Source organism: Mesoplodon bidens (genome assembly GCF_964165515.1).
Source record: "Mesoplodon bidens genome assembly, chromosome: X".
NCBI lineage: Eukaryota > Metazoa > Chordata > Mammalia > Artiodactyla > Ziphiidae > Mesoplodon > Mesoplodon bidens.
Genome location: NC_138163.1, coordinates 23,738,576 through 23,755,896, shown reverse-complemented (window position 1 = coordinate 23,755,896; position 17,321 = coordinate 23,738,576). Strand labels below are relative to the sequence as shown.

The following is a 17,321-nucleotide window of genomic DNA, read 5'->3' as shown; positions in this document are numbered from 1 at the left end:
GGAGACAGTTTAATGTCTTCCTTATTGATTTTTACTCCTTTTATTCCTCTTTTTGACCTTATTTTGATTTTAGTACTTGCAATAAAATGTTGAATAAAAGTAGTTAAAGTGGACGTCCTTGTCTTGTTCTTGATATCAGGAGAAAAGTGTTCACTATTTTGCCATTACTGTAATATTAGCCATGGTTTTGTTTTGTTTTGTTTTTTAGATGCCCTTTATTTGATTGAGGAAGTTACCTTCTGTTCTTAGTTTGCTGAAAAATTTTATTGTGAATGGTTGTTGAATTTTGTTAAATGCTTTTTCTGTATCTCTTGAAATAATCATTTGACGTTTCTCCTTTATCTTCTAATATGGTGAATTACATTAATTTTAGTATCTTAACCCAATCTTGTATTCCTGGAAGAAACCCTACTGGTCATGATGTATTATCATTTTTATATATTGGGATTTTCAACTTGCTAATGTTTTAAGTATTTTTGCAATTATATTCATGAAGGATGTTGCTCTGAATTTTTTTTTCTAATTTCTTTATCAGGCTTTAGATTGGGGTTTTGTCTACTTTATAAAACCCGTTCAGAAAGAGTTTGTGTAACATTGGTGTTATTTCTTCATTAAACGCTTGATAGGGTTCACTAGGAAACTCTCTGGTTCTGGAATTTCTTTATGGGAAGTATTTTGATATCAAATCCAATTTATTTAACGGACATGGAGCCATTCCGATGTTCTATTCACCTTGTGGTCTGTTTTGGTTAGTTACGTTTTTTTAAGAATTTATTTCAGTTAGCTTATAAAGTTTATTGGCAAAAGTTGTTCATAACATTCCCGAATTTCTTTTTTTTTAACATCTTTATTGGAGTATAATTGCTTTACAATGGTGTGTTAGTTTCTGCTTTATAACAAAGTGAATCAGCCATACGTATACATATATCCCTATATCTCCTCCCTCTTGTGTCTCCCTCCCACCCTCCCTATCCCACCCCTCTAGGTGGTCACAAAGCACCGAGCTGATCTCCCTGTGCTATGTGGCTGCTTCCCACTAGCTATCTATTTTACATTTGGTACATATGTCCATGCCACTCTCTCACTTTGTCTCAGCTTACCCTTCCCCCTCCCCAAGTCCTCAAGTCCATTCTCTACGTCTGAGTCTTTATTCCTGTCCTGCCCCTAGGTTTTTCAGAACCTTTTTTTTTTGATTCCATATATATGTGTTAGCATACGGTATTTGTTTTTCTCTTTCTGACTTACTTCACTCTCTATGACAGACTCTAGGTCCATCCACCTCACCACAAATAACTCAATTTCGTTTCTTTTTATGGCTGAGTAATATTCCATTGTATATATGTGCCACATCTTCTTTATCCATTCATCTGTCGATGGACACTTAGGTTGGGAAGCACAGAGTGTTAACCACTAGATCACCAGGGAAGTCCCCTGCCCCACTTTTTAAGAAAAGCATTGCTCAATAAACTGTGAGACAAGTGCCTAATGACATTTTTAAAAATTAATTAGTTTATTTATTTTGGCTGCTCCGGGTCTTAGTTGTGGCATGCAGGATTTCCCCAACCAGGGATTGAACCCAGGTCCCCTGCATTGGGAGTGTGAAGTCTTACCTACTGGAGCACCAGGGAAGTCACCCTAATGTTATTGTGTTGGGTTCTTTTCTGTTATTTTTTCCCCACTCTCAGAACTGTATGGGAGAAAGTAGCCTGCTTTTGAAGACTGGACTTTATTTCTGAGAATAATGACAAATCACCTTATTTGTCATTCCTCTTTCCACCTCTGTGAATACCCAGGTGGAAGCAGATCAAAGAGAGAGAAGCAAGGATAGGTTGAGAAAGGAAAAGGTGTGTGTGTGTGTGGGTCTGGGTCTGTGTGCCCCCGGGTCACATCCTGGCCTATGATCTGAGTGTACGTGTGTGTGTAAAAAGTGTCACGTAGCTGGTGGAGCTAGTTCCCACCCTTCAGCCCTCCATGTGATCCTCCGGGGCTGAGACTGGGGGTAGGGTGAGAGGTGGGCAAGATTTCAAGCTGATGGGTGCTGACTCCAGTTTTCATTTCCTGGCTTTTCTTGGCAGATTTCCCTAGATGAAGTCCCTCTGGGGAGGGTTTTGGCCTCCATATACTTACCTAAATCACTGAGGGAGAGAATTCCTCTTAGCAACTTACACACCATCTTGTTTAATATTTTGGCCAAAGTTCACTCTTTAAGGTAAGTTCTTGCCTGTGGTGACTGTCATGAACTGACATATGGTGACTCACTGTAATTATGAACTCTTGCTATTTTCATGATGTTCTGTGTATTTTCGAATATGCTGTCTGATTTTTCCACAAGACTCCCAACACAACCCCTGGCTCTCAACATGAATCAATGTCTACTTTAATGATGTTCCCCAGTTTTTCATTTTCACAACTTCTCAGCTTTGGAAGGGACCTTAAGGATTATCTGGTAACCAAACGGAGGCCTCAAGATGTTTCAAAACCAGAAAAGAACAGCAAGTTCTCCTGATGAAATGCCATTTCGGCTTGTCAGTGCTTCCCTCCCAAATCTCCCCTGGCTCTGCAAAGCCAACATGCCCGTCTCTTGGGCCAATTTATTTGAAGCTGAGTTGTATCCAGCAGGACACTTGACTACAGACATTGTTGCTCTTTCCTACCACCTCCACAGAACCTTCTCTAAGGGCTACAGTCCTCACCCGTATTAAAACAGAGAGGCAGTACGATGTGGAGGTTAACGGCACAGACCCTGGGGCCTGAAGCTGAATTTAAAGCTGGCTATGCCATTGTCTACGCGTGTGAACTTGTGGACAAGTTTCTCGACCCCCAGTGCCTTTGTTTCCTCCTATGTAAATCAGGGGAACAGTAATACCTCACTGGGCTGTTGAAGGATTAAAGGAGTTAATACATATAAAATGCTAGAATATTGCCTGGCACATAATTAACACCATATAAGTGTTTGCATTGATTTTATTATTTGCCTGTCTTGGGTCTCTGCCTAACAAAAAGCTCATTTCTTCAGCCTGCTCTGTCCCATCTTGGTGTTGAGAAGATAGCAGAGCTTGCACGACGTTTTCTTTTTTTTAAATTAATTTATTTAATTTATTTATTTTTGGCTGCATTGGGTCTATGTTGCTGTGTAAGGGCTTTCTCTAGTTGCGGCGAGCAGGGGCTACTCTTCATTGTGCGCAGGCTTCTCATTGCGGTGGCTTCTCTTACTGTGGAGCACACGTTCTAGGAGTGTGGGCTTCAGTAGTTGTGGCTCATGGGCTCAGGAGTTGTGGCGCACGGACTTAGTTGCTCCGCAGCATGTGGGGTCTTCCCAGACCAGGGCTCGAACCCATGTCCCCTGCATTGGCAGGCGGATTCTTTTTTTTTTTTTTTTTGATTTTTTTAACATCTTTATTGGAGTATAATTGCTTTACAGTGGTGTGTTAGTTTCTGCTTTATAACAAAGTGAATCAGTTATACATATACATATGTTCCCATATCTCTTCCCTCTTGCATCTCACTCCCTCCCACCCTCCCTATCCCACCCCTCTAGGTGGTCACAAAGCACCAAGCTGATCACCCTGTGCTATGCGGCTGCTTCCCACTAGCTATCTATTTTACGTTTGGTAGTGTATATATGTCCATGCCACTCTCTCACTTTGTCCCAGCTTACCCTTCCCCCTCCCCATATCCTCAAGTCCATTCTCTAGTAGGTCTGTGTCTTTATTCCCATCTTACCCATAGGTTCTTCATGACCTTTTTTGTTCCCCCTTAGATTCCATATATATGTGTTAGCATACGGTATTTGTTTTTCTCTTTCTGACTTACTTCACTCTGTATGACAGACTCGGCAGGTGGATTCTTAGCCACTGCGCCAACAGGGAAGCCCCTGCATGACGTTGTTGATGATCGCTATTAATTGTTGTTATTTACACTTAATATCTCATCTACTTCTCACAAGATACCAAGACTCAAAGAGTGCTGTGATCTGAATGTTTGTGTCCCCTCAAAATTCTTGTGTTGAAATCCTAACCCCTAAGGTGATGGTATTAGCAAGTGGGTCGTTTGGGCGGTGATTAGGTCATGAGGCTGGGGCCCTCATGAATGGGAATTATGCCCTTATAAAAGAGGCCCCAGAGAGCACCCTCACCTTTTCCACCATGTGAGGACACAACAAGAAGGTGCCATCTATCAACCAGAAAGCAAGCCTTCACTAGAACCCAACCATGCAGGCATCTTGATCTTGGACTTTCAGCCTCCAGAACTGTGAGAAATAAATTTCTGTTGTTTATAAGCCACTTAATCTGGACTTTGTTATAACAGCCCTAACAGACTAAGACAAAGAAGTTAAGTAGTTTTGTCCAAGGTCACACAGCTAGGAAGTGGCATAGCTAGGAATCAAACCCACGATGTCTGACTCCAAAGTTCAAGTATTTAAGAGGTTCATACGTTAATACCTGGGTGTGTTTGCATTTTCTAAGGATGCTATCCAAAGAAATGAATTTCTAATGGTCAAATTTTCACAGAGTTATTTTGGGGGAGGTTGTACTGAGCCAGCTTAAACATACCACATACCAACTCAAATATAACACATTATCTCTAGCTATGTCTGTATGATGCTCAGTTCTCCTGGAATTCTGTAACTGTTCCCCCTCTATCTAAATTCTATTTGTTCCTGTGGGCTTAGCTCAAATTCCACCCAGGAAGTTTGCCTGGAGTTCGTGAGTCCCTGCTCTCGTCCTCAGCCCCCTGCTTGTATTCTTGTCTTACACCTCTGCCTAGCTTCTAGATTGGTATTCCCAAGGAGGTTGTGGCATACGTCATGGCTCAGGTATGTTTTATTTTCATGGCACCTAGCACAAGGCTAGGTACCCAACAGGTTTTCAGTAGCTATATATTTATTAGACCTTTTTTTAAATGGAAATAATAGGTTGGACGCAGGACAGGCCAGTTAATGAACAAATAATTTTAATAAAAATTAAGAATGTGGTTCATAACACTCAGACCCTTTTGGTAAGCTTGTAATTTCTCTGTATCATCTCAGATGCCATTATTTTAGTCTTAGTTTCTCTCCTTTCTTCAAAGAGCTGTGCTTGTTTTGTAGAATAAAAGATAAACCTGTTTTGCATAGATTTCACACCTAATAAGTCATTTTTATTCACTAACACCTTCCACTGAAAGAGATTAAAGATCTTTGCCAAAATTAGCCTTCAGACGTCATAGTGCTAGATGAAGGAGGATTAGAAGTAGCCTACCACCAATTTCAGAACCGGAAGGGTCCTTGTAATTCATCATGTCCCATCTCCTCATTTTACCAATGAGGATATTGAGACCCAGAGAGGGGAAGGGACCTGCTGGAGGTGACACAATTTATTCATTTATTCACCCAGTTATCTGCTGGAGGTGACACAATTTATTCATTTATTCACCCAGTTATTTATTCAGTTAGGAAATATTTATTAAATTCCTACTATGTGTCTTGTGTGGTTGCTGGATGGGGGGGGCGGTTCTCGCATGGACAGAGGTGACCTGAGGCTGGGACCTGGGCCACTGTTTTGGGGGAGTAAGCACTTACAAGAGATGCCACCATTTAACTACATCCCATCCCCACCCCCAAGTTCTGAGTCTCACAGCCCTGCTTTCACACTGCTTCTTCTAACATCTTTTAATCAAAATCTTAACTGTCATTACAACATACTACCTTAAAGATCGTTGATAAGACACCACTCCTGGAAAGCACGTGCCTCCTCTTCCACCCCTCCACTAGCGGGCAGTCCTCAGGGAGAGGGACAAAGCACGAGGCAAGTGCAATATGCCACAGGGGCTCTGGAAGCACGGGGATGGCACCTACCCCTGTGTGGGAGCTCAGGAAAGGCCAACTGTAGGAGAGGCATCAGCTGGGACCCAAGGTTGAGTACCAGCTAGAAGATGAAAAAGGGTGAGGACAAGGAGGGAGGAGTGTTTCAGGCAGAGGACACTGATTCTGTAAAGGTTCAGAAGTGAAATAGGTACAACTGGAGCCTAGAGCCAGAAGGTGGAAGAGTGAGCAATGGTTTACTTCCTTTCCCTGCACAGCCGCCATTTTGTAAGTCAAGGAAATAAAGCCAGAGAGCAGGTTAATTCAGTCCTAGGTCACAGGGTGTTTCTCCAACTTTGGCCTTTTCACTACAGAAAACTACATCTCTTAGACTAAGTTGGGAGGGTTGTTAGATATCGTTTGGTCCACCTTCCTTCATGTCACCAATGTCCCAGAAAAGGGAAGGGACTATTGAGAAACAAGAGGGCCTGGGCTAGGACTTGGTCTTTTGACTGTCGGCCAGGGCCCTTTCCACTGTATCTTGCTGCAGACCCTCCTCTACATCAGACCATCCCAGAGGAATGCCTCTGGGAAGGGAGCACTGAACTATCAGGCTGGCTTTGGATGAACAGAGCTGGTCAGGAACAGGAAGTGAGTAGCTTCCTAGGGGAGCCCAAGGCTGGGCTTGGCTGCAGTTTCTCATTTCTCAGTGGCTGCACGACTCAGAAATTTGAGGGCTTGGCATCTTCTAAAAGTGGCCCAGCGGGCTCCTCAAGGGACATCTGGTCTCCACTCCTCTAGGCTTTCTTGGCAAGTGCTCAGAGGTTTTGCTTCCTCTCCCTCCTGTCCTGCACCTGCCCCATCGCTCCTCTCTTCAGGTGTGCCCCAGAAATAGCACCCTCCCAGCTGCCTTGGCCTGTGCCACTTTGGCCCTGTTAATTAGCAAGCACTGCATCTCAATGGCTACATTCTATTTTGTTTCCTTTATATCAATGTTTATGAAACATCCCTGCCCTATCATTTACCAACTATGTGACTTTATTCAAGTTTTTGAGCCTCCCCAAGCCTCAGTTTATCTGAAAAATGCCTATGTTGTTCCAGTGAAGGTTGAAGATAGTGCATGTGGAAAACACTCAACAAAGTAGCTGGCTCACCGTGGGTACAAGATAAAATCCCTGCTGTGTGCTAGGCCGTGCGGGGGACACCAGGACACACAATGCCTATGCTCAGAGTTCGTGGTGTCCTAGGGAGAAGACTTGTTCCAAGCTGAATGGTGGGTTTATGTTCCTTGTAAGGAGGGACTCCCTCAAAGTAAGTAAGGACAGGTGAGGGTTAGAACTCAGATAAGCTGTGCAATGTCAAGGTCCAGAGAGTTATCTAGTAGGCAATACTTTCATTTTGTTGCTAGTGCAGTACTGAGTAGCAGATGTAAAAGCAAAGCTTGTTGGATAGCTATTTGGATATATGGCTGGGTTAATGAAATGGTCTTCTGGGTATAATTTAGACCTGATGTGAAGACAGGAGATGAGCTAAATTACCTCTAAAACTTCCATCTTAGCTTGTGACTTTATTTTCCACATTTCTGTACCCAATGCTGTGTAGTACTTCAAAATTTTAGACTGGTGATTAACATGCCAGAAATTAGAAATGTAGGACCTGAACTCCTCTTCCTTAATATGTTTCATCCGCAGACCAAAAACGTCGCTAAAGCCTTAATCACATATGTTGTGAGTGCCAGCATTTCAGATACATCATTCAAAAATTGGCCGACCCAGTGGTTATTACTCTGCAGAATGTTGAAGGGAACCGGGTAACATATCCATTTTCATCTCAAAATAAAAAAGCCTCAGAACCCCTCCCTAATTCTCCTGTTAAAAATAATTGGCTACTTGGGACTTTCCTGGTGGTCCAGTGGGTAAGACTCCACGCTCCCAATGCAGGGGGCCCAGGTTCGATCCCTGGTCAGGGAACTAGATCCCACATGCCACAACTAAGACCCGGTGCAGCCAAATAAATATTTTTAAAAAAACATTGGCTACTTAACAGATGTGATTCCAAGAATTAATGAAAATTGTCCCATTCCAGGTAGCAGAGGTGTATTGTAATTGGGGCACGAACCCATGTACCCTGCATCAACAGGCAGACTCTCAACCACTGCGCCACCAGGGAAGCCCCATGAGATCTCTTAATTCTGGCTGGGGCCACAGCTCTCCAAGCACCCCCCCATAACCAATTTCTCATTGCCCTCCAATTCCTTGGAGATTGCAAGAGTGTTTCAGGAATGTTCACTAGGCCTAATGATAGGCAGCTCAATCTTGTATCCATAAGGCTTGACCCCAGCTGTGAGCCCCAAATTCAACAGTTCCACAAGAAGCACCACCTCACATCAGACCTCCATTGACCATCTACAGTCTCCTCCTGGACTTTGCACCAGGAGGACGTGGCAAATTCTTATGTTACCAAATGCTTTAAAGGACACATACCGGATCACCATGCAGCAGTAACATACTATTTTCTCACTTGTAAACCCCAAGATTCTTGGGGTTCGTTTTAAAACCAACTCACAAATGGTCCGTGTGTGTGTGTGTGTGTGTGTGTGTGTGTGTGCGTGTCTAGTGTTTGAGAAAACATTGAGAAGAAAACACTTGTGTGTAGTTGTCATTGTATGGTAACGATCACAAGGAAAGGTATTTACCTCTGATTTTTTCATTTTTCTAGAATTATGATCAAGTTCACTGTGCCTTTTGGGACTTTGGGAATAACAGTAAGTATTTTTCTTAGCAAGCTTTGGCTTTGGTTCTCAATGAGACTTTGCCCCTGACCATGTTGCCATCTGGCAGTTACATGGGAGCAAGTTGTACTGAAGTTACTGTCTTATCAGACCCTACAGGGAACACTGAATGACCAAGATACAAATATGAGTTTCATATCTAATTAGGGCATGGGAGGTTTTGTAAAACTTTCTTTTTGAGAAGATACTTATTTTGGAGATCAGGAAAAGAAATCACATAACTCAGCAAGCTGGAAGAAAGAAAGTTGCAAGACCCAGTGCAGAGCAGCCTTGAGCTGTTTGAAGAAATTTGAGGGATGAAGATCTGGCTCTCTTTATCTGTCTTTCCCATTAGACTTGCCACATTTTTCCTTCTTCTCTTCTACATTGACTCTGTGACCTTGGGTGGTCCATTTACTCTCTAGGGGCTTCAATCTTTTTATCTTTTCACGAAGGGGATAAGACTTTCTAGTTGGTCTCAAAGGGCCCTTCCTGCTTGACTGGGTATGAGTCTTTGGGGACCATAAGAGAAGGGGTCGTGGAAATAATGCCATTTGCAGCAACATGGATGGACCTCGAGGTTGTCACATTGAGTGAAGTAAGACAGAGAAAGGCAAATACCATATGATATCGCTTATATGTGGACTCTAAAAAAATGGTACAGATGAACTTATTTACAAAACAGAAATAGAGTCACAGATGTGAAAAATTGGTTTTTTTACATGGTTACCCGGGGGGAAAGGGGGGAGGGATAAATTGGGAGACTGGGATTGACATATACACACTACTATATATAAAATTGATAACCAACAAGGACCTACTGTATAGCAAAGGGAACTCTACTCAATATTCTGTAATAACCTATATGGGAAAAGAATCTAAAAAAAGTGGTTATATGTATATGTATAACTGATTCACTTTGCTGTACAGCAGAAACTAACACAATGTTGTAAATCAACTCCACTCCAATAAAAATTTTTTAAAAAGAGAAGGGGTCGTGGAAGGGGATTGCTGAATGGGTTCCTCTTAAGCTTGTCATTGCCATTGGAATCTCCAGGGATATGGCCAAATCTCAGAGAATTCCCACATGGAAGCAATTGCCCCTGGAATGCCAGGAGTGGCTCTGGGACCAGTCCTTCCACCTGTGGAAGCTCTGCCTGGGACTTTTCCTTTTTTTAGTATCCTCGGAGTTCTGTTGAAAAAAGGGGGAAATTCTCTTCCCATTCGACTCCCTGCCATGTGGAATACTACTGCTTTCCTACAACAGATATAGCGCTGTCCTTTTCTGGTCCCCTCCAAGTCGCCCAGGATAAGATTCCCGTAAAATGATAGGCTTTGTTCCCCACAACCTCAGTAAGTTGATCTGTGTGTTCATAATGCCTCTTGCTGGGCTCCTCCCAGGTCATCTTTGGCCCCTACCCCTCTGTCCATGGATCCAGAACTTCTGGAATCTATTGTCATTATCCTGGATGGACAAATTTTGACCACACTTAGCTGCCTGCCCTAGGATAACCCCTCTGGTCTAGTACTACTCTGGGGGTTTTACTCTAAACCTGGTCTAGTATGCAAGGTCTACAGGTTCTCGAGGTATGTGGGTTAGTTCTAGAACCCTGAATATGCTTAGGAGTGAGAAACTAGGCAGGTGGCAAATAGACCAGAGGTTTTAATTGGCCCTAAGGAGTTCCAGACCATCATCTGGCTTAAATGCAAAGCACTTGAGACCATTTGAATTCTGGGTTGAGCTGGCCGTTTCAGGTGTTTATTCCAGTCCCACCAAGGAGGCCCACGTGTCAGCCTATATTCCATAGCTCATGCCCTTCAAAAAGTTATAGATCTACCTGTTTCCCCTTTGTGCTCCTTGAAAAAACAGTCCTTACTCTGTCATTCCAGCATGGTGGTAGAACTGTTGTTCATCATTAGAGTCTATCCTAATCTGTAGAAGAATGGGAAAAGTGAGAACCAAAGAAGTTATGCCATTTATGAAGTTACCCACAAGTCAATTTTGCCTATTAGACTTAATTTAATTTCAGTGTTCAATTATACGGCTATCCTGCTGTCTTAACAAACGATACTAATTATAGCACACTTTGGAAAGGTACATATAATGAAAAGTTAAACATTTCTGAGAAAAGCAAAATTGCTTTGAAATTCCCTTCTGTCGCTTGCAGATGGGCAAGGTGGATGGAATTCGTCAGGCTGTAAAGTAAAGGAAACAAACCTAAATTACACAGTCTGTCAGTGTGACCATCTCACCCATTTTGGAGTCTTAATGGTGAGTTGTCTCTCAATCACTCCTTGATAGAATTTTGACAACTTTTATTAGATTACAGACCAGAAATATATGTGTGAACTAAGTTGTGGAAAAGTTCCACGCAAGTGGAAAAACAGCCCCCTACCTTGTTCACTCAAAGTAGAGCAAATTGAAACAAATATTTATTTTTCTCCTTACAAAATTTATGTCTGCTTGTCAAAATACAAACATTACAGAAAAGGTCCCTATAATCCCCCTCCCAAGAGGTCACCACCTTTAACACCTTTATGTATATTCTTTATGTATATTCTTATGTATATTCTTTTCCTGTGTGTATATTAATATATGTTTTTGTTTTATAAAAATGGGGTCGAATTATTCATACTGTTTTTACCACTTGCTTTTCACCTAACAATATATATTGGACAGCTTTCAGGCAAATACATATCCATCTACTTAATTTTTTAAAAATACATTTATAGTATTCCATTGTGTGGATTTAACACAATGAATTTAACCAGTCCCCTATAGGTAGGCATTTGAGTTGTTACTGTTTTTCTCCGTTATGAACAATGCTGTAATACACATTTTTATTTGTCTTCTAATATTGGTGCAAGCATTTCTGTAGAATAAATCGATGGAAGTAGAATTGCTTCCAATTAAAATATTAAATTGTAATAGATACTGTCTAATTGCACTGTAGGGAAGTGCATATATTTTTAGTGCTCGTGGTACTTAACCAAACAAGAGTTATCTGATCAATTTGCATATCCAGGCTTAGAGCCTCAGAGTCACTGTTAACCTTTCTATCTCCTTCGTTTCCTATGGTCCTCCCTAACATCAGGACTTGATGCGTTTTCTTTCAAAATGGCTCTCAAATGTGTTTCCTTCTTCTCTACCCACCCTTGAGTACTTTCTTAGCTCTCCTAAATTACTTTATTGTACATATTAGATACTAGTATCTGAATGTGTTGTGTATGAGTTGTTTCTTCTACTAATGGTAAACTCCTTGAGGGCTGAGAGTCTGTTTTATATTTTTCTTTTTTTTTACCATATCTATTCAACAAATAAGAGGTGCTCCATTGATACTTATTGAACTTTAAGAATTTTGTTTACTCCCCTGCAAATTGGTTAGAACATTATGGCATGAGTCAAAAGACCAGGGCCCACAGTCCAGCTCTGTCACTAACTATCTGTGTGATCTTGGTCAGGTTATTTTACTTGTTTGGACCTTACACTTGTCTTCTGAAATGTGAAAGATTGGAATAGACCAGGGTTTCTTAACCTCAGCACTATTGCTCTTCTGGGCCAAATAATTCTTTGTTGTGGGTGCCGTTTTGTGCATCTAGGATGTTTAGCAGCATTCCTGGCCTCTACCCACTAGATGCCAGTAGCACCCTCTCCAGTTGTGACAACCAAAAATGTCTCCAGACGTTGCCACATGTCCCCGGGCAGGGGCAAAATTGTGTCCAGTTGAGAACTACCAGAGTAGACCAGCGCTTCTTAACCTTTTATGAGTCACGAAGCTCCATTACTATCTGATGAAAGCTATGGACTGTCTTCCCAGTACGATGCATACCATTCAAATAATTTTGCATACCATTTCAGGTCTTTTATGGTCCTCAAGTTAAGAAATTACTGGTTTATGTGATCTCTAAGGTCCATTTTGTCTCTTAATTTTATGAAAATTATTTAAGGTCTAAGGGAAAGGAACATTTTTTGATGTTCTGTGCAGTGTTTAGGGACGCTCAGTACAGATAATAATTCACTTTGTATCCCAAATTCACATCTATTAGTTTGGTTATATTTGAAGTGTGGAACATGTTAATGACAATAAAACCAAGGACTAAATGTTCTTCCAGTACTGTTGATGGCTCTCCATGCCCTATACACAGTAAGTTGCACTAGGCACACTCAACCAACAATATACAGTGTTATCATATATCCATGTACATACTCTGGTTTTATAAGAGCTTTAACAGAGATGTTGTACATCCTGGGAACCTCCTGTTAGTGAGCACTGGAAGTGTTTTACCATAAACTTGCCCTGGCAAATGTATAAAATACAACACATTGCATTCCCTAGGATTTATCCAGGTCTGCAGTGGATGCAGTGAATGAACGGATATTAGTGCTTATAACATACATCGGATGTGGAATCTCCTCCATTTTCCTGGGAGTTGCAATAGAGACATACATAGCTTTTCAGTAAGTTGGTAGAGTCTTACTCTAAATTTAATTTGGTTTGATGGATGCTATTGGCATTGTAACCTTGTTGATTTCATGTTAATTTCACAAAAAGTTTCTTATCACAATAGGGAGAGGTCAGATCCATTAGATTATGAAGTGGGCAGGTTAAAAGCAAAACAAAACAACCAAGGCTCCTCTGAGAAAGAAAAAAGATTATAATTAAATTTAAAAAAAGCAAGAGCTGGGATAGGGCGGGTGGGAGGGAGATGCAAGAGGGAGGAAATATGGGGATATATGTATATGTATAGCTGATTTACTTTGTTATAAAGCAGAAACTAACACACCATTGTAAAGCAATTATACTCCAATAAAGACGTTTAAAAAAATTTAATGAATCAGAATTACTCAAATAAATAAATAAATAAATAAATAAATAAATAAAGCAAGAGGGTTGAGACAAGAGAAGATTTCTCTAACAGGATACAAAAACACTAATCATAGAAGAAAAAGTTGAAAAATCAGACTTCACTAAAATTAAGAACTTCTTTTCATCAAAAGATACCATGAGGGCTTCCCTGGTCACACAGTCAATGTAGAAGAGAAGAAGGAAAAATGTGGCAAGTCTAATGGGAAAGACAAATAAAGAGAGCCAGATCTTCATCCCTCAAATTTCTTCAAACAGCTCAAGGCTGCTCTGCACTGGGTCTTGCAACTTTCTTTCTTCCAGCTTGCTGAGTTATGTGATTTCTTTTCCTGATCTCCAAAATAAGTATCTTCTCAAAAAGAAAGTTTTACAAAACCTCCCATGCCCTAATTAGATATGAAACTCATATTTGTATCTTGGTCATTCAGTGTTCCCTGTAGGGTCTGATAAGACAGTAACTTCAGTACAGCTTGCTCCCATGTAACTGCCAGATGGCAACATGGTCAGGGGCAAAGTCTCATTGAGAACCAAAGCCAAAGCTTGCTAAGAAAAATACTTACTGTTATTCCCAAAGTCCCAAGAGGCACAGTGAACTTGATCATAATTCTAGAAAAATGAAAAAATCAGAGGTAAATACCTTTCCTTGTGATCGTTACCATACAATGACAACTACACACAAGTGTTTTCTTCTCAATGTTTTCTCAAACACTAGACACGCACACACACACACACACACACACACACACACACACGGACCATTTGTGAGTTGGTTTTAAAATGAACCCCAAGAATCTTGGGGTTTACAAGTGAGAAAATAGTATGTTACTGCTGCATGGTGATCCGGTATGTGTCCTTTAAAGCATTTGGTAACATAAGAATTTGCCACGTCCTCCTGGTGCAAAGTCCAGGAGGAGACTGTAGATGGTCAATGGAGGTCTGATGTGAGGTGGTGCTTCTTGTGGAACTGTTGAATTTGGGGCTCACAGCTGGGGTCAAGCCTTATGGATACAAGATTGAGCCGCCTATCATTAGGCCTAGTGAACATTCCTGAAACACTCTTGCAATCTCCAAGGAATTGGAGGGCAATGAGAAATTGGTTATGGGGGGTGCTTGGAGAGCTGTGGCCCCAGCCAGAATTAAGAGATCTCATGGGGCTTCCCTGGTGGCGCAGTGGTTGAGAGTCTGCCTGTCTATGCAGGGAACACGGGTTCGTGCCCCGGTCCAGGAAGATCCCACATGCCACAGAGCGGCTGGACCCGTGAGCCATGGCCGCTGAGCCTGCGTGTCTGGAGCCTGTGCTCCACAACGGGAGAGGCCACAGCAGTGAGAGGCCCGCGTACCGCAAAAAAAAAAAAAGATACCATGAAAATAGTGAAAAGGCAAACCACAGATTGGGAGAAGATATTCACAATGCATATATCTGACAAAGGATTTGTATGCAGAATATATAAAAACTACAGAGCAAAAGGCAAAAGAAAGACAATACAGTTAAAAATGGGCAAAAGACTTGAGCAAGCACCTCACAAAAGAAGATATCCATGTCTAGTCCTAACCTCTACCCAAATGGCTAACAAGCATATGACAAGGTTCTCAAAATCATTACTCATCAGAAAAATGCTAATCAAAACCACAATTATACTTTTATGCACCCACCAGAATGGCTAAAGTCAAAAATATTGAAAATAGCAAGGGTCAACAAGGGTATGGAGAACTACAAATGGCACAGACACTTTGGAAAATTCTTTGGCAGTACTTACTAAAGATAAATATCCATCAGCTGTTGACCCAGAAATTTCACTGTTAGGTAGAGATGATTGTATATGTCCACGGAAAGATATATACAAGAATATTCACAGCAGCTTCACTTATAGTGGCCCAAAATTGGAAACAACCCCAATGTACATTAACAGTTAACTAGTTGAATAACTTGTAATATATTCATAAAATAGAATGCTTCACAGCAGTAAAAATGAATAATCTACAATTGGCCCTTGAACAGCACGGGTTTGTTGTTCAAACAAACTGTGAAGTTTCGCTTATATGCAGATTTTTTCAATAGTGAATACTATGGGGACTGCATGATTCTGGGCTGGATGAATCTGAGGATACAGAACCGTGGATAAGGAGGAGGGACAACTACAAGTTATAAGCGGATTTTTGACTGCTCGGAGGGTCAGTGTCCCCTAACTCTCAAGGTTCAACTATACTTCTACATGAGATAATGTAATATCTAAATCTCATAGACAGAGAGTTGAGCAAAGGAAGCAAGAAAAAGAAGAGAACATGCTGTATGGTTCCATTTATTTGAAGTTCCAAGTACAGGCAAAATTAACCTATGTGGATAGAAGTTAAACTATTGGTTACCTCTAGTGGAGGGTATTGAATGGGAGAAAGAATGAAGGAGGCTTCTGAGACGCTGTAAATACTCTACCTCTTGATCTGTGTGGAGGTTCTGCGGGTGTATTCATTTGTAAAGATTCATTGAGTTGCATTCTTAGGACTTGTGTACTTTACTACTTACTCCAATTTTAAAAACCCACGTACACACAAAATGAAAATTGCAAGATTTAAATCAATAGACATATAATAGAAATGAAAAAGAATCAAAGGGAAAGATTTTTTTTTAATTTGGAAAATACAGGATCAGTTTTCACAAGTACAATTGTGATCACTTAGTGAAACTTAAGGTCATATTTCCATGATGCCAAATATCTGGATCTTTGGAAATACCCAAATAGCTTGAAATGGTTTCCATAAGTCATCCTGCTATTTGGTCATATGTAGATCCAGCCTTGAGTCTGCTGAAGGAGTGGTGGGAGAATTGTAGTATCCAGGAAACTCTTTCCTTCCTTCTCTTCAAATGAGAAAAAGAAAAAGAAAAAAGGGGACTGCTTAGCTGAGAGAGGATATTATTATTCCTGTCAGTGAAGGTCACCATGTTTAGAATACTTTCACTCTACCTGGAAAGAGACGGGGGACTCGAAAATTCAGTACATATAAGATAATATGAATAATTTAATTTTAATAGGCAGTTCTTTTATTCTTTCACTTATTATGCAGATAAAACATGGCAATGCTTAATCAAAAACAGAGACCCTACCTAACATTGTGCCTTTTCCTTTAGCAAACTTCGAAATGATCATCCTTCCAAAATCCTGATCAACCTGTGCACAACACTACTGATGCTAAACCTGGTATTTCTGGTCACTTCCTGGTCATCATCATTTCAGAAATCGGGCCTTTGTATCATAGCCTCTGTGGCACTTCATTACTTCCTGCTCGTTTCTTTGACTTGGATGGGTCTGGAGGCAGTCCACATGTAGTTTGCTCTACTCAAAGTCTTCAACATATACATTCCCAATTATATCCTTAAATTTTTTCTGTTTCGTTGGGGTAAGTATATCTGCTATGGTCCTTGATGCCTTTGTTTCAAGCCTGTGTCTGTCTAATTCTAGCTCCATTAGACAAATTATTTGGGACCAAATGCTGTTATTATCATAGGTAAGGAGTTAAGGATTGCTTCACTGGTGTTTGGGTGGGCATTTCTTTTTCTGTCTGTATTGCTCTATAAATTCAACTTTTAACCTCTATGGTGAGGAATCGGTCCAAACATATTTACTGAGCGCCTGCTTGTGTGCTGTGCTAAATGCTGTATCTACAGTAGTGAACCTGTCAGCTTTTATCCTTCCCTTTACTCAAGTTACAATCCCAGCAAATACACACGGATACAACAGCCAACACTGAGGTAGCGCTCCATGTGCCTGATGTGGTTTGAAGTGTCTCGTTTAGTCTAAGTGTCTCATACTCATTTAATCTTTACAATACCTCTCTGGGAAAGGTTTCATCATTATTCCCATTTAAGAGATGAGAATGCTGAGGCACAAAGAGATTAGGTAATTTGCCA

General features: G+C 41.0%; 1 protein-coding gene across 1 annotated transcript in view; it reads left to right on the top strand.

The window, feature by feature from the left end:
• The window catches only part of ADGRG4 (adhesion G protein-coupled receptor G4), a gene marked incomplete at both ends in the record, with an annotated part of 142,562 nt that overhangs the window by 78,438 nt on the left and 46,803 nt on the right, over positions 1 to 17,321 (top strand). The window contains 9 exon segments of the mRNA XM_081222984.1: positions 2,076 to 2,181; positions 2,184 to 2,209; positions 7,474 to 7,528; positions 7,531 to 7,592; positions 8,501 to 8,546; positions 10,721 to 10,824; positions 12,890 to 13,011; positions 16,542 to 16,737; positions 16,741 to 16,810. Of these exon segments, the coding sequence (XP_081079110.1) occupies positions 2,076 to 2,181; positions 2,184 to 2,209; positions 7,474 to 7,528; positions 7,531 to 7,592; positions 8,501 to 8,546; positions 10,721 to 10,824; positions 12,890 to 13,011; positions 16,542 to 16,737; positions 16,741 to 16,810 (787 nt within the window).